Genomic DNA, 23,952 nt, shown 5'->3' on the forward strand with positions numbered 1-23,952 from the left:
ACAAGTTGCTAAAATAAAAACCAAAGCGATTCGAGAGCAGGTCTTAAACTGAACTTCTCCGATTTTTTGTGTGGGAGGTACCCAAAGGAATCGTCCATATTGGAATTTCATCTATGTCTGGTAGAAATTTCTGGATTTGCAAAATATTGACCAAATCAGTTTCTCCTTTCAAGACTTCTCGTGCACACTATTTTAGTGAAGATTGTTGAAGTTTTGTGAGGGAGATACCTGAAGGAGTGGTCGGGTATGGCCTATCTTCGAACTTAAACTAAGTTTGGAAATAAGTATATAATTTAAAAAATTAAGTAACAGTGTTTTATTTATAAATGCACTTAAAAGTAGAAAATAATTTTTCATGACGGAATCTCTCAAATAAAACGCTTGCCGTTTTTAATATTGTCACAATTTTTAATTCAAATGCAAGCGTTTTATTTGAGAGATTCCGTCATGAAAAATTATTTTCTACTTTTAAGTGCATTTATAAATAAAACACTGTTACTTAATTTTTTTAAATTATATACTTATTTTCTAATTTTTAGTGCTTTTAAAAATATAACAATGAAACTTATTAATTTTGTAATTATTTTTAATTTTTTGTAAATACATTTTTAAGATTTTCAATTTTATTTGTATATACTTGAGATTATAAATGATATTTAATTATGGGCTTACATTTATTAATTAAATGTGTAATGTTAGTAAAAAATTATTTAGGGTGGTAGTTTCTCATCCTATTGATTTCAGTTAACGCTTCGTTATTGCATGGCTTCTTTCCTGTTAGTTTCGAGCAATCCAGTTCTTCTATTCTTAATCCATTCAGCGATCTTACACGACTCAATGCCACATAACCAATTTAGGCCGAAAATGTAGATACAAACTTTAAAATGCCTGAAATTGGGTGGTACCATTTGTAGGGGCTATATCAAAACCTGGACCTATGTCCACAATTTTTGGTGGATAAGTTTGGAACTCGAAATCAAAGTTACAGCCATTTCGGCCCAAAAATTAAGACAAATAACACTTGAAATCGGGTGGAGCCGTAATATGGGGGCTATACCAACACCTGGACCTATGCCACAATTTTTGGTGGAGAAATTTCTGTACCACTGGGATCTCCAAATGCAATTCGGTATAAAAATTAAGATAAAATCCTTAAAACACTTTTGGTTTCATATTCATGTATTGTCATCCAAATCTGAAAAGTGTACAAAGTTTTAGTTCGATTGGTCAACTACAACAGTGTGAAAAATGAGTTACCTGATTTGAAAAGCAAATTAGATAAAAAATTGTAAAACAGTGTAAAAATGGACCAATATTGGTTTTGGTTTCATATTCATGTATTATCATCCATATCTGAAAAGTGTGCAAAGTTTTAGTTCGCTTGGTCAATTACAAATGTGTTAAAAATGAGTTACCAGATTTGAAAAGCATGTAAAATTGAATACTGTACAACACTGTAAAAATGGACCAATGTTGGTTTTGATTTCATATTCATGTATTGTCATCCAAATCTGAAAAATCAGCAAAGTTTTTGTTCGATTGGTCAACTGCAACTGTGTGAAAAATGAGTTACCAGATTTGAAAAGCAAAATACCGGAAATCGGGTGGTACCGTTATATGGGGGCTATAGGAAAAAATGGACCCATATTGATTTTGGTTTCATATTCACGTATTGTCATCTAAATCTGAAAAGTGTGCAAAGTTTTACTTCGATTGGTCAACCTCTACCGTTTTAAAAATCAGTTACCAGATTTGAAAAGGGGGTTAAGTTAGACACCGTAAAAACACTGTAAGAATGGACCAATATTGGTTTGGATTTCATATTCGTGTATTGTCATCCAAATCTGAAAAGTGTGCAAAGTTTTAGTTCGATTGGTCAACTGCAACCTTGTTAAAAATGAGTTACCAGATTTGATCTAAAAACACACACCAAAGCAAGTTAAAAATATTATGAACGCCAAATATTGAACCGAATCCATTCGAGAGTTGTCGTGCGCTCCAGCCAGACAGACGGACGGTAATTGCTAAATCGACTCCAAATTGTCTGAAACGGATTTAGTCCAAACATAGTTGCGGTCTAAAACCATTATTTCGATGAGGCACATTTTGCCCGTCTCAAAGTGTATATACCCTCGTTAGCAAAAATGCTGAGGGTATAATTAATATTAAAACCAGTAAGGAAAGGATCAAAGCTGGGCGAGGCCGATTTTATGATATCCTACACCACCGTGAATATGTAAAATATAAATCAGAACCGATGTCGATAGTACTTGGCACATTTATTTTTAGACCAAATTCCGTTACACATTGCAAATTTCATCAAAATTGGATAGATACGGGGTTTAGCGTTATATTCAATCTCCCTTGAATATTTCATTATAATTTATCTGTTACATTATCATTCGTATTAAATTACCTACAAATAAAATTTCATACAACATCATGCTTTCTTTGCTTAACTTACCTGCCAATGCCAATTGTTTTATGAAATAATTCATCCGTGACTTGCGATTTTTATTCATAAACATGACAAACAATACCGCCGAGTTGCCCAGGACAATGATGGTGAATAGAATCCATAGAACGGCAAATTGTTCTGTCTGTGGAAAACAGAAACGAAAAAAAAGATCAAAAGAAAAGACATATAAGTAAACGGAGAAATAATAGGCAATTATTCAACAATAAAGAAAACAAAGAACATAAAATGAAGTTGTAGAACATAGCCACCGAACATTTACGGGGAACGTTATCCAGATGAATATAATACAAAACAATGGAAATTTCAATAATAAATTAGTTCATAGGAATTTTGATTCAATACGAATTGAATTACGTACATGTGTACAATGTAAGTATGTAGATATTTCTTTGCGAGACTGTGTTATTGCCACTCTTAATAAAGTTCATTAAAGCTATTGTTGGCTATTATTTGTCGCCATTTGCTGCTGATGTGGTAGTCATAGATATTTGAATATTGCTGGGCTAATGAAGTTGAATAGCCTAGAGTATTTTTAAGTGGGGAGAACATTGATTTTCAATATTAAATTTCAAGATTATAGGTACTTTTAAAAAATTTATTTAAACTGCAAGATTTCTGTGCTGTTGCTGGAACGTATTATGTACATCTTATCTGCATTATATAGTTGTTTAACCGTTGCTCATATTGTGTTGAAATTGTTGTCCACGATCTTACTCAGGACCCCATGTGTGCTGGGCTCGCATGTTAGCCATTTGAACATGACGTCTCATTCTGTCGGTCTACCAGTTTGCTACCCTGTATAATAAAGGTTTTAATTCAATTTCGACTTTCAATGGAAATTTACCTATAGTCTTCTGTTTATCAGACAACTTTAATAATAATCCTCTTACCCATAAAAATTCAATTAAAAAGGAAAAAACGGCGACCTTAGTTAAATGAAGTTGACTATTTTTATCTAAAAACATTAAAAAAAACACACAAAAAAATTATAATGGTATTAACACAAAATACACCCTAATTACTTAACTTTAAAGACTATAAAGATGTCACACAGAAAACAAAAGCAAAACCTTGCAAATCCTATCCAAAAAGAGATTTTCCATCAAACAAAAAGGTCAGGTGAAAATCTCATTTAGGTTCGTTAAAAAAAATTGACTTGCCAAAGATAATTTAACAGTCCGAAACGAACAAGAAGGTTGGCAACAGCATAACCAGTCACGTCTGTAAAACTTCCCTTGTGCTTAATGAGAAAAGCCTTCTAAACAAACACAAAATAGGCCGCCTAACAATGCCAATGTCAAAGATACTGTCCTTTTGTAAAATATTTAACCTTGTTTTTTGTCCCTTTTTTCTTGCAAATAAAAACTAAAAGTGTGTGTGTGCTTATGTGTGGCTATGTGTTGGTGTTGTTGTTATCAAATAAATTTAGTTTCCTTAATACGCACGCACTCAATTATCTCCACAACTAGAGTTAACTTTTTTTATACCCTCCACCATAGTATGGAGGGTATATTAAGTTTGTTTTTCCGTTTGTAACGCATTGAAATACTCATTTGCGACCCTATAAAGTATATATATTCTTGATCAGGGTAAAATTCTAAGTCGATCTGAGCACGTCCGTCCGTCCGTCCGTCCGTCCGTCCGTCTGTGGTAATCACTCTAGCATCCACAAAAATGGGGATAGGACGCTGAAATTTTGGGAAAATGCGTCTTTTGTTTGCAGGCAGGTCAAGTTCGATGATGGGCTATATTGGTCCACGTTTTGGTATAGCCCCCATATAACGGTACCCTCCGATTTGCGGTATTTTGACGTTTTTAGCTACATTTTCAGACCGATTTGGCTATAATTTGACATTAAGGGTTCTTAAGTGTCAATAAACATATATAACAAAACATGTGGACATAGGTCCACGCTTTGGTATAGCCCCCATATAACGGTACCCCCGATTTGCGGTATTTTGACGTTTTTAGCTACATTTTTAGAGCGATTTAGCTATAATTTGACATTTAGGGTTCTTAAGTGTCAATAAACATTTATAACAAAACTTGTGGACATAGGTCCACGTTTTGGTATAGCTCCCATATAACGGTACCCCCCGATTTACGGTATTTTGACGGTTTTTAGCTACATTTTCATACCGATTTGGCTATAATTTGACATTTAGGGTTCTTAAGGGTCAATAAATATATATAACAAAACTTGTGGATATAGGTCCACGTTTTGGTATAGCCCCCATATAACGGTACCCCCCGATTTGCGGTATTTTGACGTTTTTAGCTACATTTTCAGACCGATGTAGCTATAATTTGACATTTAAGGTTCTTAAATGTAAATAAACTTATATAACAAAAGTTGTGGACATAGGTCCACGTTTTGGTATAGCCCCCATATAACGGTACCCCCCGATTAACGGTATTTTGACGGTTTTAGCTACATTTTCAGACCGACTTAGGTATATTTTGACATTTAGGGTTCTTAAGTGTCATTAAACTTATTTAACAAAACTTGTGGACATAGGTCCACGTTTTGGTATAGCCCCCATATAACGGTACCTCCGACTTGTGGTATTTTGACATTTGTAGCTACATTTTCAGACTGATTTAGCTATAATTTGACATTTAGGGTTCTTAAGTGTCAATGAACTTAAATAACAAAATTTGTGGACATAGGTCCACGTTTTGGTATAGACCCCATATAACGGTAACCCCCGATTTACGGTATTTTGACGTTTTTAGCTACATTTTCAGACCGATTTAGCTATAATTTGAAATTTGAAGTTCTTAAATGTCAATAAACTTATGTGACAAAACTTGTGGACATAGGTCCACGTTTTGGTATAGCCACCATATAACGGTACCCCCCGATTTACGGTATTTTGACGTTTTTAGCTACATTTTCAGACCGATATAGCTATAATTTGACATTTAGGGTTCTTAAGTGTAACTAAACTTATATAACAAAAGTTGTGGACCTAGGTCCACGTTTTGGTATAGCCCCCATAAAACGGTACCCCCGATTTACGGCATTTTGACGTTTTTATTTACATTTTCAGACCGATTTAGCTATCAATTGACATTTAGGGTTCTTAAATGTCAATAAACTTATATAACTAGTGGACATAGGTCCATGTTTTGGAATAGCCCCCATATAACGTTACCGCCCGATTTCAGGTATTTTGAGAATTTTACCAACAAGTTTTAACCGAATTATCTGTAATTTGAACATTTGACATTTGAAATTCTTAGTGGTCACCACACCTCTCCACCAAAAATTGTCAAGAAAGCCCCCATATAACGGTACCTCCCGATTTTCAGTAATTTGATGATTTGAGCTACAATATTAAACCGAACTAGCAGTAATTTGCATTTGAAGTTCTTAGTGGTCGCAACACCTCTCCATCAAAAATTTTCAACATAGGTCTATGTTCGGATATAGCTCCCATGTAACGGTACCTCCCAATTTTCAGTAATTTGGCAATTTTAGCTACAATTTTTAACAGAACTAACTGTAATTTGACATTTGAAGGTTGTAGTGGTCACCACACATCTGCATCAACAATTTCGGTACTTTGAGGATTTTACTTAAAATGTTTAACCGAACGTAGGTCCATGTTTTTGTATAGCCCCAAAACAAACCTCCCGATTTTCCGTACCTTAGCTTTATTTTTTGGACGAACTTTCTGTAATTTGAAATTTAAAAGTCAACAAAAATTCTGCAACAAAAATTGTTCATTTAAGTTCATATTTTCGTATAGCCCAGATACCTCCGAACTAGCTGTTAATGACATTTGAAGTTCCCACGTTATGTACCGATTTTCGATATTTTGAGGATTCTAGCTAAATTTTTTAACCTAATTAGGTGTTTACGTAAGAATTAATATATTTCAGTTATATAGCAATGTTTGAAAATGCTCACTTTTCGCTTTATATTCATTGTGTTCGATTTGCATACTCGTTAGAAAACGGCCTACTCCTTTTTTGTTGCAACAGTGATCTGTCATCTAGGAGTTTTCTAACGAGTGTTGTTTTTGCGCCTTCGCGACCTTTCGGCATTATTATTGACACTTCGTTTTCGATCGCCATCCGTAACACAGGTAATCTGTTCGCCTTGCTATTTTCCCTTTTTTAATTTATAATTTATTTACTCAATAAAGCTTCTGCTTTTTATTATTTGAAAACTAAAACGTTCGTGTTTTATTTCTTATCTTTTTCGAAACGCAATTTCGGCGCCTTTACATTAGGAGTTATTTGACATTAAAGGCTCCCATCAAAAACTGTCAACATAGGCCCATGTTTTATTATAACCCCTATATAACAGTACCTCCCAATTTCTAGCCCACCAATAATTGTCAACAGTTAGATATAGGCACCATAAAAAAGGGCCTCCCGAATGAAGCATTTTATGTACATTATCTGACATTTTAACGTACTCACTTAAAGTTGGGGACAGGAATGAATATTTTATGGTGGAGGGTATGAAAAGTTCGGCCCGGCCGAACTTAATGCTTTTTTACTTGTTCAAATTCAATCAAGAAGGGCCAAACAACAATTTTCTGGTAAAATATAAATCGAATGGGATTTGAAGAGGAAGGAAGAGCTTTATTTTTGCGAGGGTTTCTCTGCTAGTCATTATCGATGGAAGGGTTTCCGCTTACGAGGGCGGTTCGGAAACTTCTTAGCCTATCAATGAAAGAGAATAGTTAGTTTTTCAAAAATATTTTTATTTTTCAATATAATCTCCTGAAACTTCAATACACTTAGTCCAACGCTTTTCTAGCAATTCTATTCTTTGATTAAAATAGTTCTCCTCAAGGTCTTCAAAATAGTGGTTTACAACTGTAATTGCATATTCATTTGAGGTAAAACGCTTGCCAGCAAGGATTTTTTTTTAGATTTGGGAACAAGTAAAAGTCACTGGGAGCTAAATCAGGAGAATAAGGTGGGTGGTCAAGCAACTCGTACTTTAATTCGTTGATTTAAGCCATTGTTAAAACACTCTTGTGCGCTGGGGCGTTGTCTTGATGAAAAATTATTTTTTTGTGTTGTAAGCCAGGACGTTTTTCTCGAATTTGTACATTTAATTGATCCAAAAGGTTGCAATAGTACTCTGAATTTATTGTTTTACCCTTTTGCAGATAGTCAATCAATAAAATACCTTTGAAGTCCCAAAAAACCGTTGCCATAACCTTACCAGCCGATTGAATTGTTTTTGCCTTCTTTGGGGTACTTCCTCCAGCTTCAGTCCATTGTTTGGATTGTTCTTTTGTCTCTGGAGTATAGTGGTGGATCCATGTCTCATCAACAGTTATGAAACGACGCTTAAAAACCATTTTATTTCGCTTAAAACGATCCAAACAAGCTTGAGAAATGTTCATTCTTATGCGTTTTTGATCGACTGTTAACAAATGCGGCACCCATCTTGCAGAAAGCTTTTTCATCTGTAGTTCTTCATGCAAAATTAAATGGACTCGATCATTTGAGATGCCCATGATATTAGCAATTTCACGCACTTTTATTCGTCGATCATTTAATACCATATCATGCACTTTGGCTACAATTTCTGTTGTTGTTGCTGTTTTTGGACGTCCACTACGTGGTTCATCTTCAATGCTTGTACGACCATGGAGCACTTTCACCTAACACATTCACCATATCATTATGAATTTCTTGTCCCGATAAACCTTTTTTATGTAAATATTTAATGACAGCACGCATTTCTAATTTTTCCACTGTAAAAAATTGCGGATGCGTCTTTTTTGAACACCTGTTTCTATATTAAGGAGTTGCCAGATCGAAACAAGTTTCCAAAACACTTAACTTTTTTCTGTTTATACCGCGCTTTTTGTGCTAGGCTAAGAAGTTTCCGAACTCCCCTCGTATATTTGTTTGCAAAAATGTTCGAACGTTCGTATCTACTAGTAGATTTTTGGCCGCAGAAAATACAATCATTGGTTGGTTTTTATGTAAAAATCACATTCACTAAGGATGCAATTTTAAATATGTTGAAGTATATCTGAAATTTGCTCAGAACTTCGAGGAATCATATCCTTATCCAGGTGGTGGAATTCTCATTAGAAAAATGGAAAAAACTAAAAACTGTTTTCCATGAAGATCCTTTAAATTACAGGAGGAGACTTATTTCATACCCAATTTTATATTTAGATCAGTAACAGGGACCACCGTACAGTGGAAAAAAGTGCAGATGGTATGTTTGACCATAATTAGGATAAGAACACATCTAGATTGACAACTTTACTTAATTATACCCTCAGCCTTTAGGCTAAAAGGGTATATGGTAATATTCAAAAATGTTTTACAATCGTTGAAGTTGAGGTTCACCATTTAATAAGTCGCGAACTGTTAATATATTTTATAAAATATGAATATATTTACATGAACTGAAGTGTTTTAGCCACGATCTTATAATATGGACCATAACAAATAATTTTCGTGGAAGCTGCGTTGGTGGTAATATAAAAAAATGGGTAAAATGTGTTGAAGTTAGCAAGCTTTTTTGTGTTTTTTCTTGATTTCTGGTCAAACGAGGGAAAATTCAGACCTGAGCTCAAAGATAGGATTGAAGAATACCCCTTGGGCAACATGATGCTAATGTGTGACTTCTCGATATATACAGTGCATCCCTCTTAAATCGATGCTGACATTTTGAAGTTTTGAAATCGGGGTTTTTTGAATTTTTCTTATAATTGGAGGGCGCAACCAGATAACGACCTAATCTATTTATTGGATTGTAGAACTCGTGATTCCACGTCGTTTGATGTATATCTCATGAGTGTGCTCCCCACAGCTCCCTAGTAATAGGAGTCCAAAGTCGAATTTTTGGTGCGTAATTTTTCTTTAAAAACCTATTTTTTGGCTTCAAAATTTACAACTATGACTCAGGTACCCTTGAACCCAGCGTGATTTTAGTTTTTTTCCGCGCCGGATTCACTGAGCCCTACCGCGATCGAATCCATCCACTAAAACCGCTGATATAGATATCCTAAAAATAGGAAAATAAGCAAAATTTTATTTTGACTAATCCGCATACTTAACCGCGATTGCCCTTAAATTTTTTTACGTAAATGGAATCCTTTATACACGATTATAATATTTGTCAAAAAGGTGTGTCAGGAATTTGAGAGATTCGGGAGTAGTATACGTATTTAACCAAAAATAGAATCAGGTAGCACATCCGCGGTTCTTGACGAATCTGTATAAAATTTGTCTTATTGACGTATTTTTAACAGGGGGTCACTGAAATCGGATGCGCCTTATAATCATATGAACATCGCGTTATTTTTACCCACATGAAGCATTTTGGTGTAGTAAGATGCAACTGATGGCACACTTTTGCGGTTAAATGAAACATGGAAAAATGCAAACATATTGACAGAGATGCACTCGCTCTATGAGAAAAGCACATGCGCCTCAACTGATTTTAACTATTTCGCGCGTTATACGGTTCTAAACTTTTATGTTTTTTCTTTGATTGTAATATCAATATTACTCTTTATTTCCTAATTCTATTGCTTATCACACTATGCAAATATACTTTCACGATGATAAACTATTTTCCTTGAAGAGGTTTTAGCAAAATAATTCAGGTTTTGTTAGGAAATTTAGCGAAATAGTAGAATAACTCCAAAAAATTTTCTCAAATTTTTCGTATTAAACCAAAAAATATATTCTTGAAATAATGTTCCAACAATAAACTTTGGTCTTTTGTTGTAGCTGCAATATGCAATTTAAAATCCTAATCAATAAAATTTTGGTCTCACATTTTTCTGGACATTGTCAACATTCTGTACGTATTTTTAGTTTATTTTTTAGAGATTTTTATGGACTCTGAGTAAGAATAAATAAAATTTACTCCAAGATTCCTTCATTATTTTTTGATTTTCCGTCGTCTACGGATAGATATTAAATGTTGTTACCGATTTATATATACATTTTGGTATTGCAACACAAAGGGAATTTTTAAATATTTTTTCTTTATAAGGGAATAAAACCCCCCATAACTTCTGGGCGCAGCATCCAATTTTGTGAACGCGAACATATTTGAAACCACGATTTTATTCTTAACCCATGTAACAAAAATAGTGAATGAGCTTGTCAAAATGTTTTTAATTTTTTTCTCGATGGAATTGTAAAGGAAATACAGTTTGATACTGCCAAAAATGTGCCTTATCGAAATAACGGTTTTAGACCCCAAGTATGTTTGGACGAAATTCGTTTCAGACAATTTGGAGTTGATTTAGCCATGTCCGTCCGTATGTCTGTCTGTCCGTTTGTCTAACTGGTGCGCACGATAACTCTCGAACGGATCAACCGATTCGAACCAAATTGTGGGTATCATAATATTTTGTCCAAACTTAGTTTAAGTTCGAAGATAGGCCTTATCGGTCCACTCCTTTGGGTACCCCCTCCCCAAAGTTCAACATTCATCTGTAAAATGGTGTGAACGATAACTCTCGAAGAGAGCAATCGATTTGGTCCAAACTTTGCACATCGTATTATTCCTTCCAAATAAAGATTGGGTTCGAATATGGACTGTATTGGTCCTTCGGGTACCTCTCACACAAAATTCGGATAAAGTGAAGTTTAAGAGCTCCTCTGGCATCGTTTAGATTGTTTTTTCAGTAGGTTGTTCTAGTGGCCTCATTTAAAACGGTACAATCTTTTTCCGGAATAAGTCAATAATTCCTAAAATGGCTATTGTTCAAGATAACTCTAAAACTTTTTCAAAAATTTCTTCCAAACTTAGTTTAATGTAATTTAATATTTCGAGTCCTGTATGAAGATGTTTGGTTACTAAAAATGTTTGGTATATGTCAATGATTTGGTAGCCCCACATCACGGTATACATACAGATTTTAAAGCAAACTCGTAATACAAAATCAATATATTTTATATACGCCATAATTATTGTCTTTGGGTTTTTTTTGGTCAGTATATCTCCGTCAGCACAGCTGACTGATACTTTCTTACTTTTTCTTTTAAATCAAATTTACAATAACAATTACTGAATAGAATTCCAATCACTTCCTTTCGATTTTTGTTTCGCTATTGTTCTTGTTATACGCTTTCAGTTCTCTCTCACTCTTATTTATTTATTTATGTTGTGCATTCAGTTATTGTTTTGCATTGAGATCAGTGTTGCCGAATTTGACGATTTATCGTCATTTTGACGATTTTTTTGGCCCAAAATTGAAAAATGACGATTTGACGATTGTATGGTCCAAAATGACGATTTTTCACGTAAACCAGAATTGCATGCAATAAAAGGCGATATTATATTTTGGCCAAAATTTCACGATAGACTTTAAGGAAAACAATGTTCCAACTAAATTTTATAAGCTTTTTTAATGTATTATAGCAATTTCCAGACGGTTTGGCTATATTTAGGCACATACATATCTGGAATACAGGTATTTTCATAGTTTTTGCCTCATCTTTGTTTTACATCAGCTGAAATTACGTGTACCGACAAACATAAACGGTCACACTGTCAAGCTATAACTATAAGCTGTCATTCAAAACTGACAACGAGTACCCAGCTGCATTACTGCAAACTCGATAACCATAGAGAAAACTATCATCTTCTGAGAGCGGTTATAAAGCGATATTTAAGAGAGATTGGGTTAGATTTATTGCTGTGGGTTGTATATTCTATGTTGTCAGTCTCATTGACAAAACTATCAGCGAAAAAATCGCATAAAACGATAACCAAACCTAGTTTTAGACCATGTTGACGATTTTTTGACGATTTCCCAATTTTTGTTGATGATTTGACGATTTTTTGACGATTTCCGATCAAAAACTGTCGGCAACGCTGATTGTGATGCATTCTCTGTAACCCCTGCTCTTCTCTCTTATTTACTACCTCTGCCCATATTAGTTGTTTGCATTAATTCCTGAATAGAATTCCAAACACTTCTTTTCTATTTTTCTTTTGCTATTGTTCTTGTTATACGCTTTCATTTCCCTCCCTCTCTTTCTTATTTATTTATTTTGTGCATTCAGTTATGTTTCTGCATTGTGACGCATTCACTGTAACCCCAGCTCCTCTCTCTTATTTACTACCTCTGTCCACATTAGTTGTTTGCATTAATTTGTCTGTTTTTTACGGGTATGTGCGTATGTGTATTTGCAAATTCACTAGCACATGTCGCGATATCATTGTGGAACATTCTACGTTAAGGAGACTAGAACTGTCTATTGGGTCGATTCCGTAGCGTTGTCAATCGTCTCTGCGACAAAATTTAAAAGCTATAGAAAATAATGGCCGATAACTTGTTATCGTATGTATTGGAGCCTTTTTTCGAATCCTTTAGAATTGCATCAGTATTTTGAGTAGATGTTTTGTTTCCAACAATTATCAAAATAATTGTTTATAATTTAGGTTAAAATGCTATTTTCGGCTTCTAAAAGAATATTCTTTATATAGTAGAGGCATTAAAAATGACTTAAAAAAACCGTAGGTCAACAGCCATGCAGCTACTCCTTAAAGTGTGTGCTGCTTTACAGTTTTTTTGCAGAAGGATGTTTTCAAAGATGCCATGGTAATGACTTTTACCTCGGTATGGCTCAACCCACATTGTTAGTGGTATCAGTGTGTTGCAGTCAATAGAGGAAAAATTGTGTAAACGTTGGTGTAGTTGCGGTATTCTTATTATTAGCAAATTTTCTCTTTATTGTAGCTTTAAAATTAATCCACACTCAGCACCATTCATCTGGTGTACGGGTTGGTGGACCACAACTATTTAATTGCTCTGCGACATCCTACCATACCTCTTTAAAAGTGGCCATAGTTTCGCCAAAGAGCCTGACTCTAGGAGCTACGTTTGGGTGGGCTTCCATTTTTATACCCACCATATGGAGGGTATAATTAAATTTGTCATTACGTTTGTAACACTTCGAAATATTCGTCGGAGACCCTCCACGTTCACGTCTTCATATAGCCCCCTTAGAAGGGTACCTCCCGATATTCGGTATTTTGAAGGTTTTAGCTTCATTATCCCACCAAAATGGTTTAAATTTGGTCATAAGTCTTCGCTGAGGATATAGAACGTTCCACCTAAAATTTGTTGGTATAGGTCCACGCCTTAATATAGTCTCCATAGAACGGTACCTCCCAATATTCGGTATTTTGAAGGTTTTAGCTTCATTATCCCACCAAAATGGTTGAAATTTGTTAATTAGTCTTCGTGGAGGATATAAAAACGCCTTCATATAGCCCCCATAGAAAGGTACCTCCCGATATTCGGTATTTTGAAGTTTTTAGCTTCATTATCCCACCAATATGGTTGAAATTTGGTAATTAGGCGGAGCTAAGTACTTGGTATTTAGTTATCGTTAGGTGTGTAGAACTTTCCACCTGAAATTTGTTGGTATAGGTTCACGCCTTCATATAGCCCCCATAGAACGATACCTCCCGATATTCGGTATTTTGAAGGTTATAGCTTCATGATGGTTATAGCTTTTGATGGTTTTAGACATATTATTTAACCGAAATTGCTGAATGTTGGCATTTAGTCTTCGTTGGAGGTATAAAATATTCCAACGGAGAATTGTCGGCACAGGTGCACGTTTTGATATGGCCCCCATAGAAAGGTACCGACCGAATTCCGGTATTTTAAGATAAAAAAAAACTTTTTTCGTTTCAGGTTATTACAGATACAATTTTCACAAATTTGTTAAGGACTATGCCCACATTACCCCTAATGTACACCCGCCTTGCTCGCTGAATGTCCGGATTCTATTCCCAGGTCAGGCAACATCTAATTTTCAATAGTGCCAAAGTTCTCCTGAGTAATGTAGGCGACATTTCCTAAGTATTTCTCTACAAGTGGTGGTAAGACACGCCGCACAGTGTCGCAACAACGGTCAAAAATGGTCAAAACTAAACATTCCAATTAGAAGGATTTTCAATTTTGGCATTGATACTTAAAGTAGTTTTGTCTATATGAGGGTTCAAATCCGATAATTGTTGCCAATGTGAAATTTTCTCCATATTTCCACGAAATTAACAACATTTCCCATATTGTCAGAGATAATGATCACATGCTCTAAAATCCCTGCCGACATGAATTAAAATTATTGATGTACACGACAGCTATCGAGAGCAACTTGGATTGAGCTTCGTACGATATATGTATGTGACTAATGGAGTGATAGGGCTCAACGACTCGTTATTAGGCTAGGATGTAGGCGATTAGCAGATGACCCGTCACTCGATGACCGACTCGATTATTCGTTGCAGGGTAGTAAACGATTTGATGATGATCGGGAACTCGGTGATTCGCTATTCGTTAGTAGACGATTTGAAGATCATCGGGAACTCGGTGGTTTGTTGTTCACTATGATCGGGAATGCTATGATTCGTTGTTCGGTTGAACAGATACCAAATGTTCGTGCTGTGGGTAGTCGGACAGTTAGATATTCGGAGTTTGTGTTGAGGTCGTTCGGGCAGTCGGCGATTCAGTTTGAGGTGGTTCGGTCACTTGGCGCCTCGTTGTTCGTGTTGCGATTGTTCGACCACTCGGCGCTTCGGTGTTCGTATTGTTTGCTCGGGCACTCGGCTCTCGTGTTGCAGGTGTTCGGACAGTCGGTGATTCAGCGTTTGGTGGTTCGGGTATCGACTTCCTTGCTGCGGATGTTCGGCCATTCGGTGTTCGTATTTCAGATGTTCGGCCAAACGGTGATTCAGCGTTCGGTTTGGTGCTCGGGTATTCGGAGCTCGTGCTGTCTCGTTCTTTAGTACTAGTGATACGCTAACATCTGAAGTTACTACAAGTACTGACTAGTGGTACAACACACGAAGGTGGAGTGGAACAACACCTGAATATGGAGTGGAACAACACCCGAATATGGAGTGGAACAACCCCGAGGGTGGAGTGGAACAACACCCGAAGGTGGAGTGGTTTGTTGTGGATGGGTAGCGGGGCCGTAATATTGTTGTTATTATGTGCGTGATCATGTATCCGTTACTTCTTTTACTGATGGACCCATGATTTCAATATCGTCAGCGTCAGCATTTTTTTCTGACCTTTGCATTCGTATAACCTATTCCAGCAGAATTGCAGAGATCACACATAAGGCTGTCTCCTTGTCTGAAACCTCTTTTGGTAGTGAACTGTTCGGAGAAGTTCTTTCCTATTTTAACTGAGGACCAGGGATCAGTTAAAGACATCTTACAAAGCCGAATTAAATTTGAAAGTAGAGGACAGTAGAAGGTTGCTTTATAATCGGCAAAAAGGTGGTAGGTGTCGATCTGCATCTCTTGGGTCTTCTCCTGGATTTGTCAGATCTAAAGCCGCATTGGTATGACCCACTTATTTTGGATTTTGTCGTTCGCACAATATCCCTGACACTATATTATAAGCAATATGTAGCGGCCTTATGGCACTTAGAGTACAAACACGCATCTCCTTTCTTGTGGACGGTACAGAGGATTCTCAAGTTCCAATAGTCAGGTATACCTTCTTCCTGCCAGATGGTGCTACCTAGCTGATGTATACACCTTAAAAGCGTGTTGCGTCCGGTTTTGAACAACTCGCCCGGTAAACCATCGGCTTTAACTGTCATATTATTCTTTAGCCGGTTTATTGTTGTCTTTATCACTTCTTGGCCGGGCGGTTTACATTCAATGCCATCTTCTGGGATTGGATTTGTGGTACCTTTGCCGTCTTCTCTTTCCATATTCTCCGTATATGTTACCCAATTACCTTTGTCATCTTTATATGATGATATTGCTATACCAAAGCCATCATGACGTTTCATTCTTTGGTGGAATTTTTGGTCTTCATTCTGACTCCGAGTTTTTTACACTCCCGCTTTTCCATTTTTCTTTTTTCACTGCGGAAAATACGTTTATACTCTATTCTTTTCACCCGATAACAATCCCGTCCGCTACGTTGTTAAATATTATATAGTAGCCGTATATGCCGAATTTTTATCTTAGGTAGCAGCACGACACTCCTAGCCATACCATGTGTCCCTTGGTGGAGGTATCTGGTAGCAAAGTATGGATTTTTCGGCGGACAATACTTTGCCATTTTAAAATGTTTTTCCTACTAATCAAAAGATTTAAATTTACATGTCTATATTAAGAAATAAAAAAATATATATATTTAGAAAGAAAAATATTTCATATGTATGTATACGAAATGCCTTCGTCGAATACGGTTGCATGGTAAAACTTCTCCGAAGTTTAAGTAACATTATTAAATCAGAGGATTTTGTGGATACTCCGGCACTGTTTGGCACTTAATGCTAGGTTTACATTTACGAAATCCACTGGATTTCAGATGAGATTTCGTTTGACGTATACGCAAGGAATTGACAGTTGAAATCCAGTTGATTTCGTAACTGTAAATGTACTGTAAGCCTTCGCAAATGTAAAATTCCGAATAAATTCTAACTTCTTCTTTAAAATTTATAACGTTTTTTTGAAATATCAAATAATTATAAATTTCAAAATTGAGCAAAAAAAAAAAATAATTTTTAGTTACTATCATAGCCGTCCTAATAACCTACAAGGGGTTAAACTATTAATAGTGCAGCCAAATATAAGTAGACCTGGATTCCGTACCGCCACACTATTTTGAAGCTTCTTCAAAAAAATTGAGAGTGGCATAGGATGACTTAGTTAATAAAACTCAAATTCAACTTTGAGGGCCTGCAAAAAAAAATCCACAAAAAAGTATTTAAAAAAAAATTAATTTAACAGTACCAACTGATTTAAGGGCTAAATTTTCTGTCTGGGAACCCTTAACCCTGTGATCAACAAAGTTCTTCATCAAAAATTGTGTACACAGGCCAAGTTGTCCTACGAGCCCCCTCTCTGAGGAAACCGCCTGATTTCAGTTATTTTCATGTTTTTAGTTCCCAGTTGTCAAAAAAAATTTCATGACTTAAAATTGTGGTTAGTGATACTTTCGTAACAAAATTTCTTGGAGAAGGGTATAAAAAGTTCGATCCTGCCCAACTAACGCTTTTTATACACTCCGCATTTATGCTAACGAGGGCATATGGTAATATTCAAAAAAGTTTTACAATCGTTGAAGTTGAGGTTCAACATTTAATAAATCGCGAACTGTTAATATATATTATAAAATATGAATATGTTTATATTAATTGAAGTGTTTTAGCCACGATCTCATAATATGGACCATAACAAATAATTTTCGTGGAAGCTGCGTTGGTGGTAATATAAACAAGTAAAAAAGTATCAGTCGGCTTTGCCGACAGAGATATACCCTCAGCCTGTGCAAATTGAAACACTTTTTTCACAAAAAACTTATGTATTTAGGGGGTTTCAAAATTTTGGTCTCGTATGAACCGACAAAAATTTTGATTAGGATTAAAGTTCAAAAATTTTGCGGAAAAGGTACTTAAAGGAATGTACCGACATAGACCAAGGGGGGTGCCATAGGGGGTTTTTACACCCTTCGGGCTGTTTTCTCAAGAGGTATGGACTTGCCCTGGAAACAACTTTTACCATCGTAATTGAGGCAGCGAATGTAAGTTGCTTCAACAAAAATCAAAGTGATTCAATAGCAGGTCTTAAAGTGAACTTATCCAAAATTTTGTGGGGGAGGTACCGGATGGAGTGGACAAATATAGTCCATATTCGAACCTGATCTATATCTGGTAAATGTTATAAGAATGTGTAAAGTATGGACCAAATCGGTCACTCCCATCAAGAGTTATCGTGCGCACAATTTTTCCGAACATTTTTGAACTTTTGTGGGGTAGGTACCTGAAGGAGTGGACCGATATGGCTTATCCACGAACTTAAACTAAGTTTGGAAACAGTATTACTAAGGCCAAAATTTGGCCGGCATATCCGTTCGAGAATTATCTTGCGCTTCCACCCATAAACATGGTGTCATTGGGGTTGTTTTTCAACTTTCAGGCTATTTTTTCAGGAAGTATGGATTTGCCCCTGAGGAAGCTTGTACCTTCGTATAGGGGACAGTGAATACAAGATGTTACAACAAAAACCGAGGCGATTCGAGAGCAGGTCCTAAACTGAACTTTTCCGAAATTTTGTGTGGGAGGTACTCGAAGGAGTTTACCAATTGAGTCCATATTGAAACCTCAGCTAAGTCTGGTAGAAATTTCATAATGTGCAAAGTATGGACCAAATCGGTTACTCCCTTCAAGAGTTATCGTACGCACAAATTTTCCGAACATTTTCGAACTTTTGTGGGAGAGGTACCGGAAGGAGTGGACCGATATAATCCATCTTTGAACTTGAACTAAGTATGGACAAAATATTACGAAAGTCAAATTTTGTACCAAATCGGCAGATACGTTCGAGAGTTATCTTGCGCTCCAACCACTACACACGGTGTCATAGGGTTTTTTGTAACTTTCAGGCTACTTTCTCAGGAAGTATGGACTTGCCCCTAATGAAACTTACAGCGTCGTATAGAGGACAGCGAATACAACTTGCGTAAACAAAAATCAAAGCGATTCGAGACCAGGTCCTAAACTGAACTTTTCCGAAATTTTGTGTGGGAGGTACCCGAAGGAGTGGACCGATTGAGTCCATATTGGAACCTCATCTAAGTTTGGTAGAAATTACACGATGTGCAAAGTATGGACTAACTCGGTTATTCCCTACAAGAGTTATCGTGCGCACAAGTTTTGCGACAATTTTTGAACATTTGTGGGGGGGTACCTGAAGGAGTGGACCTATATGGCCCATCTTCGAACTTAAATCGAATCTGGACAAAATATTTCGATACCCAAAATTTGAACCGAATCGATTCATCCGTTCGAGAGTTATCATGCGCACCAGCATGCCAGACAGACAGACGGACAGACGGACGGACATTGCTAGATCTACTCAAAATTGTCTGAAACGGATATCGTACAAACATACTTGGGGTATAAAACCATTATTTCGATGAGGCACATTTTTGGTCGTATCAAAGTGTAAATACCCTCTTTAGCCTAAAGGCTGAGGGTATAAAAATTGGGAAAAATGTGTTGAAATAAAAACCAAGTTTTTTTGTGTTCTTTCTTGATTTCTGGCCAAACCACGCAAAATTCAAACCTGTGCTTAAAGAAATAACTAAAGAATACCCCTTGGGCAACATGGTTCTAGTGTACGACTTTTCGATATATACACTGCATCCCCCTAAAATCGATGCTGACATTTTGAAGTTTTGATTTTAGTGTTTTTCGAATTTTTCGAATTTTTCTTATAATTAGAGGGTGCAACTAGATAAGAATCCAAACTAGTTATAGAATTGTAGAACTCGCGATTCCACGTCGTTCGATGCATATCTCATGAGTATGCTCCGTACAGCTTCCTAGTAATAGGAGTCCAAAGGCGAAAATTTGGTGCGTAAATTTTCTGAAAAAAACCTATTTTTTGGCTTTAAAATTTACAACTGTCGTACAGGTACCCCTGAACCCCGGGTGATTTTAGTTTTTTTTAAGTGCCGGATCTAATAAGCCGTGTGCTCCGTACAGCTTGCTAGTAATAGGAGTCCAAAGGCGAACATTTGGTGCGTAAATTTTCTGAAAAAAACCTATTTTTTGGCTTTTAAATTTACAACTGTCGTACAAGTACCCCTGAACCCCGGGTGATTTTAGTTTTTTTACGTGCCGGATCTAATAAGCCGTTCCGCGTTCGAATCCACCCACTAAAACGCCTTGAAAGTAGGAAAATCTGCAAAAATATATTTTGACAATTCCGCGAATTGGACCGCGATTTTCTTAGATTATTATTACATAAATGTAATACTTTATACGCGATTATAATATTTGCCAAAAAGGTGTGTCACAAATTACAAAGATTCGGGAGTAATATCCCTATTTATCCCAAAATAGAATGTGGTGGCACATCCGCAGTTCTTGACGAATCTGTCTAAAATAATTTATATTGACGTATTTTTAATAGGCGGCCATTGAAATCGGATGCACCTTATAATCATATGCATATCGCGTAATTTTTGCCCACTTGAAGATTTTTTGAATAGTAAGATGCAACTGATGGCACACTTTGGCCGCTGAATGAAACTTGGGAGAATCCATGCATATTGATAGACATGGACTCCCTGTATCCGAAAGCACATGCACCTCAACTGATTTAAACGGATTCGCGAACTATACGGTTTTTAACTTCTATGTTTTTTCTTTGATTGTAGTTTCAATATTACTCTCTACTTCTTATTTCTATTGCTTATCACAGAAAACAAGTATACTTCCACGATGACTACTTACTTCTCTTGTAGAAGTTTAAGCAAAATATTTCAGGATTTGTATTGAAATTTAGCCAAATAATAGAATAACTCCCAACTTTTTTTCAAATTTTTCGTATGTAACCAAAAAATGTATTTTTGAAATAATTTTCAACAATAAGTTTCCGTTCTTTGTTGTTGCTGTAATATGCAAGTTATAAACGCGATCTTTATAATTTTGGTCTCACATTTTTCTACGCGTTGTCTAGATTCTGTACGTATTTTTAAATTATTTTTTTAGAGATTTTTATGGACTCTGAGTTAGAATAAATAAAATTTACTCCAAGATTTCTTCAATATTTTTTGATTTTCCGCGAAAATAAAAATGAATTAGCATCTACGGATAGATATCAAATGCTGTTAACGATTCATATATACATGTTCTTATTACAACACAATAGGAATTTTTAAATATTTTTTCTTTATAAGAGAGTAAAACCCCCCATAACTTTCGAGTGAAATTGTGGTTTTAGACCCCAAGTACGAGTATGTTTGGACGAAATCCGTTTCAGGCAATTTGGAGTCCATTTAGCAATGTCCGTCCGTCTGCCTAGCTGGAGCGCACTATAACTCTCGAACGGATGAACCGATTTGGTCCAAAACATGGCCTTCGTAATATTTTGTTTAAACTTAGTTTAAGTTCGAAGATGAGCCATATATGTCCATTCCTTCAGGCACCTCCCCCACAAAAGTTCGAAAATTTTCCGAAAAATTGTGCGCACAATAACTCTTGAAAGGAATAACCGAATTGGTCCATACTTTGCACATCGTGAAATTTCTTCCAGATATAGCTGAGGTTCCAATATGGAAAACGAAAAAATGCTGTTTAAGGCCTGCTATCGAATCGCTTTGATCTTTGTTGTAGCAACTTGTTTTCGCTGTCCCCTGCCTTGCTGGCGGTACAAGTGTTTCAGGGGCGCACAGTGCGAAATATGGGCACTTTAGTGGAACTTTACTCATAAGTAGACATCGGATTTTGCATATTTGCATATTTTTTATTAATAAAGATACGAAAATTCTGATTGGACCAAAATTCGTTTTGAAGAAAACTGAATGCAATGACAGGCTCATATTTTTTATTTTTTTTGCATATTTGCATATTTTGCATATGCACAAAATATGCAAAAAATATGCAAAATATGCAAAATATATGCAAAATATGCAAAAAATATGCAAAATATGCAAAAAATATGCAAAATATGCAACTAATTTTTTTGACGAAAATAGTCAAATTAAATTTGGAAAGTCTTCAAAAAGTGTTCTAAATTAAGTTTATTGTCGTTAAACGTCGATTTCTTAGCAGATTATTATGTTATTAATTATTATTCCGCCTCAGCAATAAATCTGGACTAAAAGACTTAGAAAATTTCCTTTAACCCAGCATTCTTATTACAACATAAGTTGCTTTCTAATACAAATTTGTTCAAAAACTCAATCAGAAATATCAAAATTAACATATCCAAATATGTTGATAGTTTCTGCTCGGCCAAATTGTCTGACAGAATAACAAATGAGCTAGATATTAAGACTAAGACAATATTTAATATTACATAAAATCTTTCATATTTTACTAAAAACATATAACATATAAAAACATATACAGGGCAATCATGAATATTTCCCTCCGAATTTTCCGCACGGAAAAGAATTTTAGAAAGTGAAACTCTTTTAAAATCAATATTTGTTAAAAGTTGAAAGCTACTAGATTTGCTTCATGATGGCATATTCTAGTCGAATCGACAAAAATATTCCCTTTTTATACCCTACACCACTATGTGGTAAGGGGTATTATGTGTTAGTGCATTTGTATGTAACATACAAAAGGAAGCGAGATAGACCCATAGTTCCTTCTAGGGATATACATAGAATCACTTTCTGAGTCGATTTATGCATGTCCGTCCGTCCGTCCGTCCGTTCGCAACATACAGGTCGCATTAGTTGACCGATTTCGCTGAAAATTGGGGAATACCATTTTTTTAGCCGTCGGAAGATCAAGTTCGAAGATGGGCTATATCGGTCCAAGTTTTGGTATGGCCCCCATATATATTTTCGGCCGATTTCACGTATTTTCTGTAACACACACGCTATATATGTCCGATTTCGATGAAATTTGGAATGTGTGACTGTATTTGGTCTAAAAATAAATGTGCCAAATTATATCGAAATCGGTTCAGATTTGGATATAGCTCCCATATATATGTTCGCCCGATTTCACGTATGCGATGTACCAATCACGCTATATACGTCCGATTTTAATGAAATTTGGAATGTTTGACTGAATTTGGTATAGAAATAAGTGTGCTAAATTATATAGAAATCGGTTCAGATTTGGACATAGCTCCCATATATATTTTCGGCCGATTTCACGTATTTTCTGTACCAAACACGCTATATATTTCCGATTTCGATGAAATTTGGAATGTATGACTGAATTCAGTCTAGAAATAAATGTGCCAAATTATATCGAAATCGGTTCAGATTTGGATATAGCACCCATATATATTTTCGGCCGATTTCGCGTATTTGCTGCTCCAAACACGCTATATAAGTCGGATTTTAATGATATTTGGAATGTGTGACTGAATTCGGTCTGGAAATAAATGTGCCAAATTATATCAAAATCGGTTTAGATCTGGATATAGCTCCGATTTATATTTTACATATTCACAGTGGTGTAGGGTATCATATAGTCGGCCCCGCCCGACTTTGATCCTTTCCTTACTGGTTTGGGCATAAATATGGAAAAAAATTGTGAAATTTGGGAAAGGAAACAAATTATGCACGGAATTTTTATTCATGATTGCACTGATAACTATATTTTAATCTAAGGGTATTATGTCTTAGTGAATGAGTTTGCAACATGCAAAAGGAAACGAAATAGACCCACAGTTCCTTTTTATGATCTGCATAGATTCGCACTTATCCATCTGGCCAGGTCTTTTTGAAAACAAAGTACAGGTCATATTTATATACCAATTCGCATAAAAATTGGAGATTTTCTTGGACCTAGGGCGATCCCTGTTTATTTTGGTAAGAATCGATTCAGATTTGGATAATGCACCCATATATACAGTGTAATGTCGAGAATCCCTATACCACAGGTTTCGGCGGTGTATCAAATTGTCCGGATTAACGAATAGCAAAGAAAATAAATTATTTTCTATGATTAAATAACTCGTGGTAGTTATACAATACTCTACGTGCTCTAAGTGT

General features: G+C 35.8%; 1 protein-coding gene across 1 annotated transcript in view; it reads right to left on the bottom strand.

The window, feature by feature from the left end:
• CCAP-R (Crustacean cardioactive peptide receptor) overlaps positions 1-23,952 on the bottom strand; it is a 264,183-nt gene that overhangs the window by 16,682 nt on the left and 223,549 nt on the right. Inside the window, exon 2 of the mRNA XM_073983683.1 lies at positions 2,465-2,600. Coding sequence (XP_073839784.1) covers positions 2,465-2,600 — 136 coding nt within the window. The remainder of the gene's footprint in view (positions 1-2,464; positions 2,601-23,952) is intronic.

Source organism: Musca autumnalis, unplaced genomic scaffold (genome assembly GCF_047663935.1).
Source record: "Musca autumnalis isolate F117 unplaced genomic scaffold, ASM4766393v1 scaffold_1, whole genome shotgun sequence".
NCBI classification, from domain to species: Eukaryota; Metazoa; Arthropoda; class Insecta; order Diptera; family Muscidae; genus Musca; species Musca autumnalis.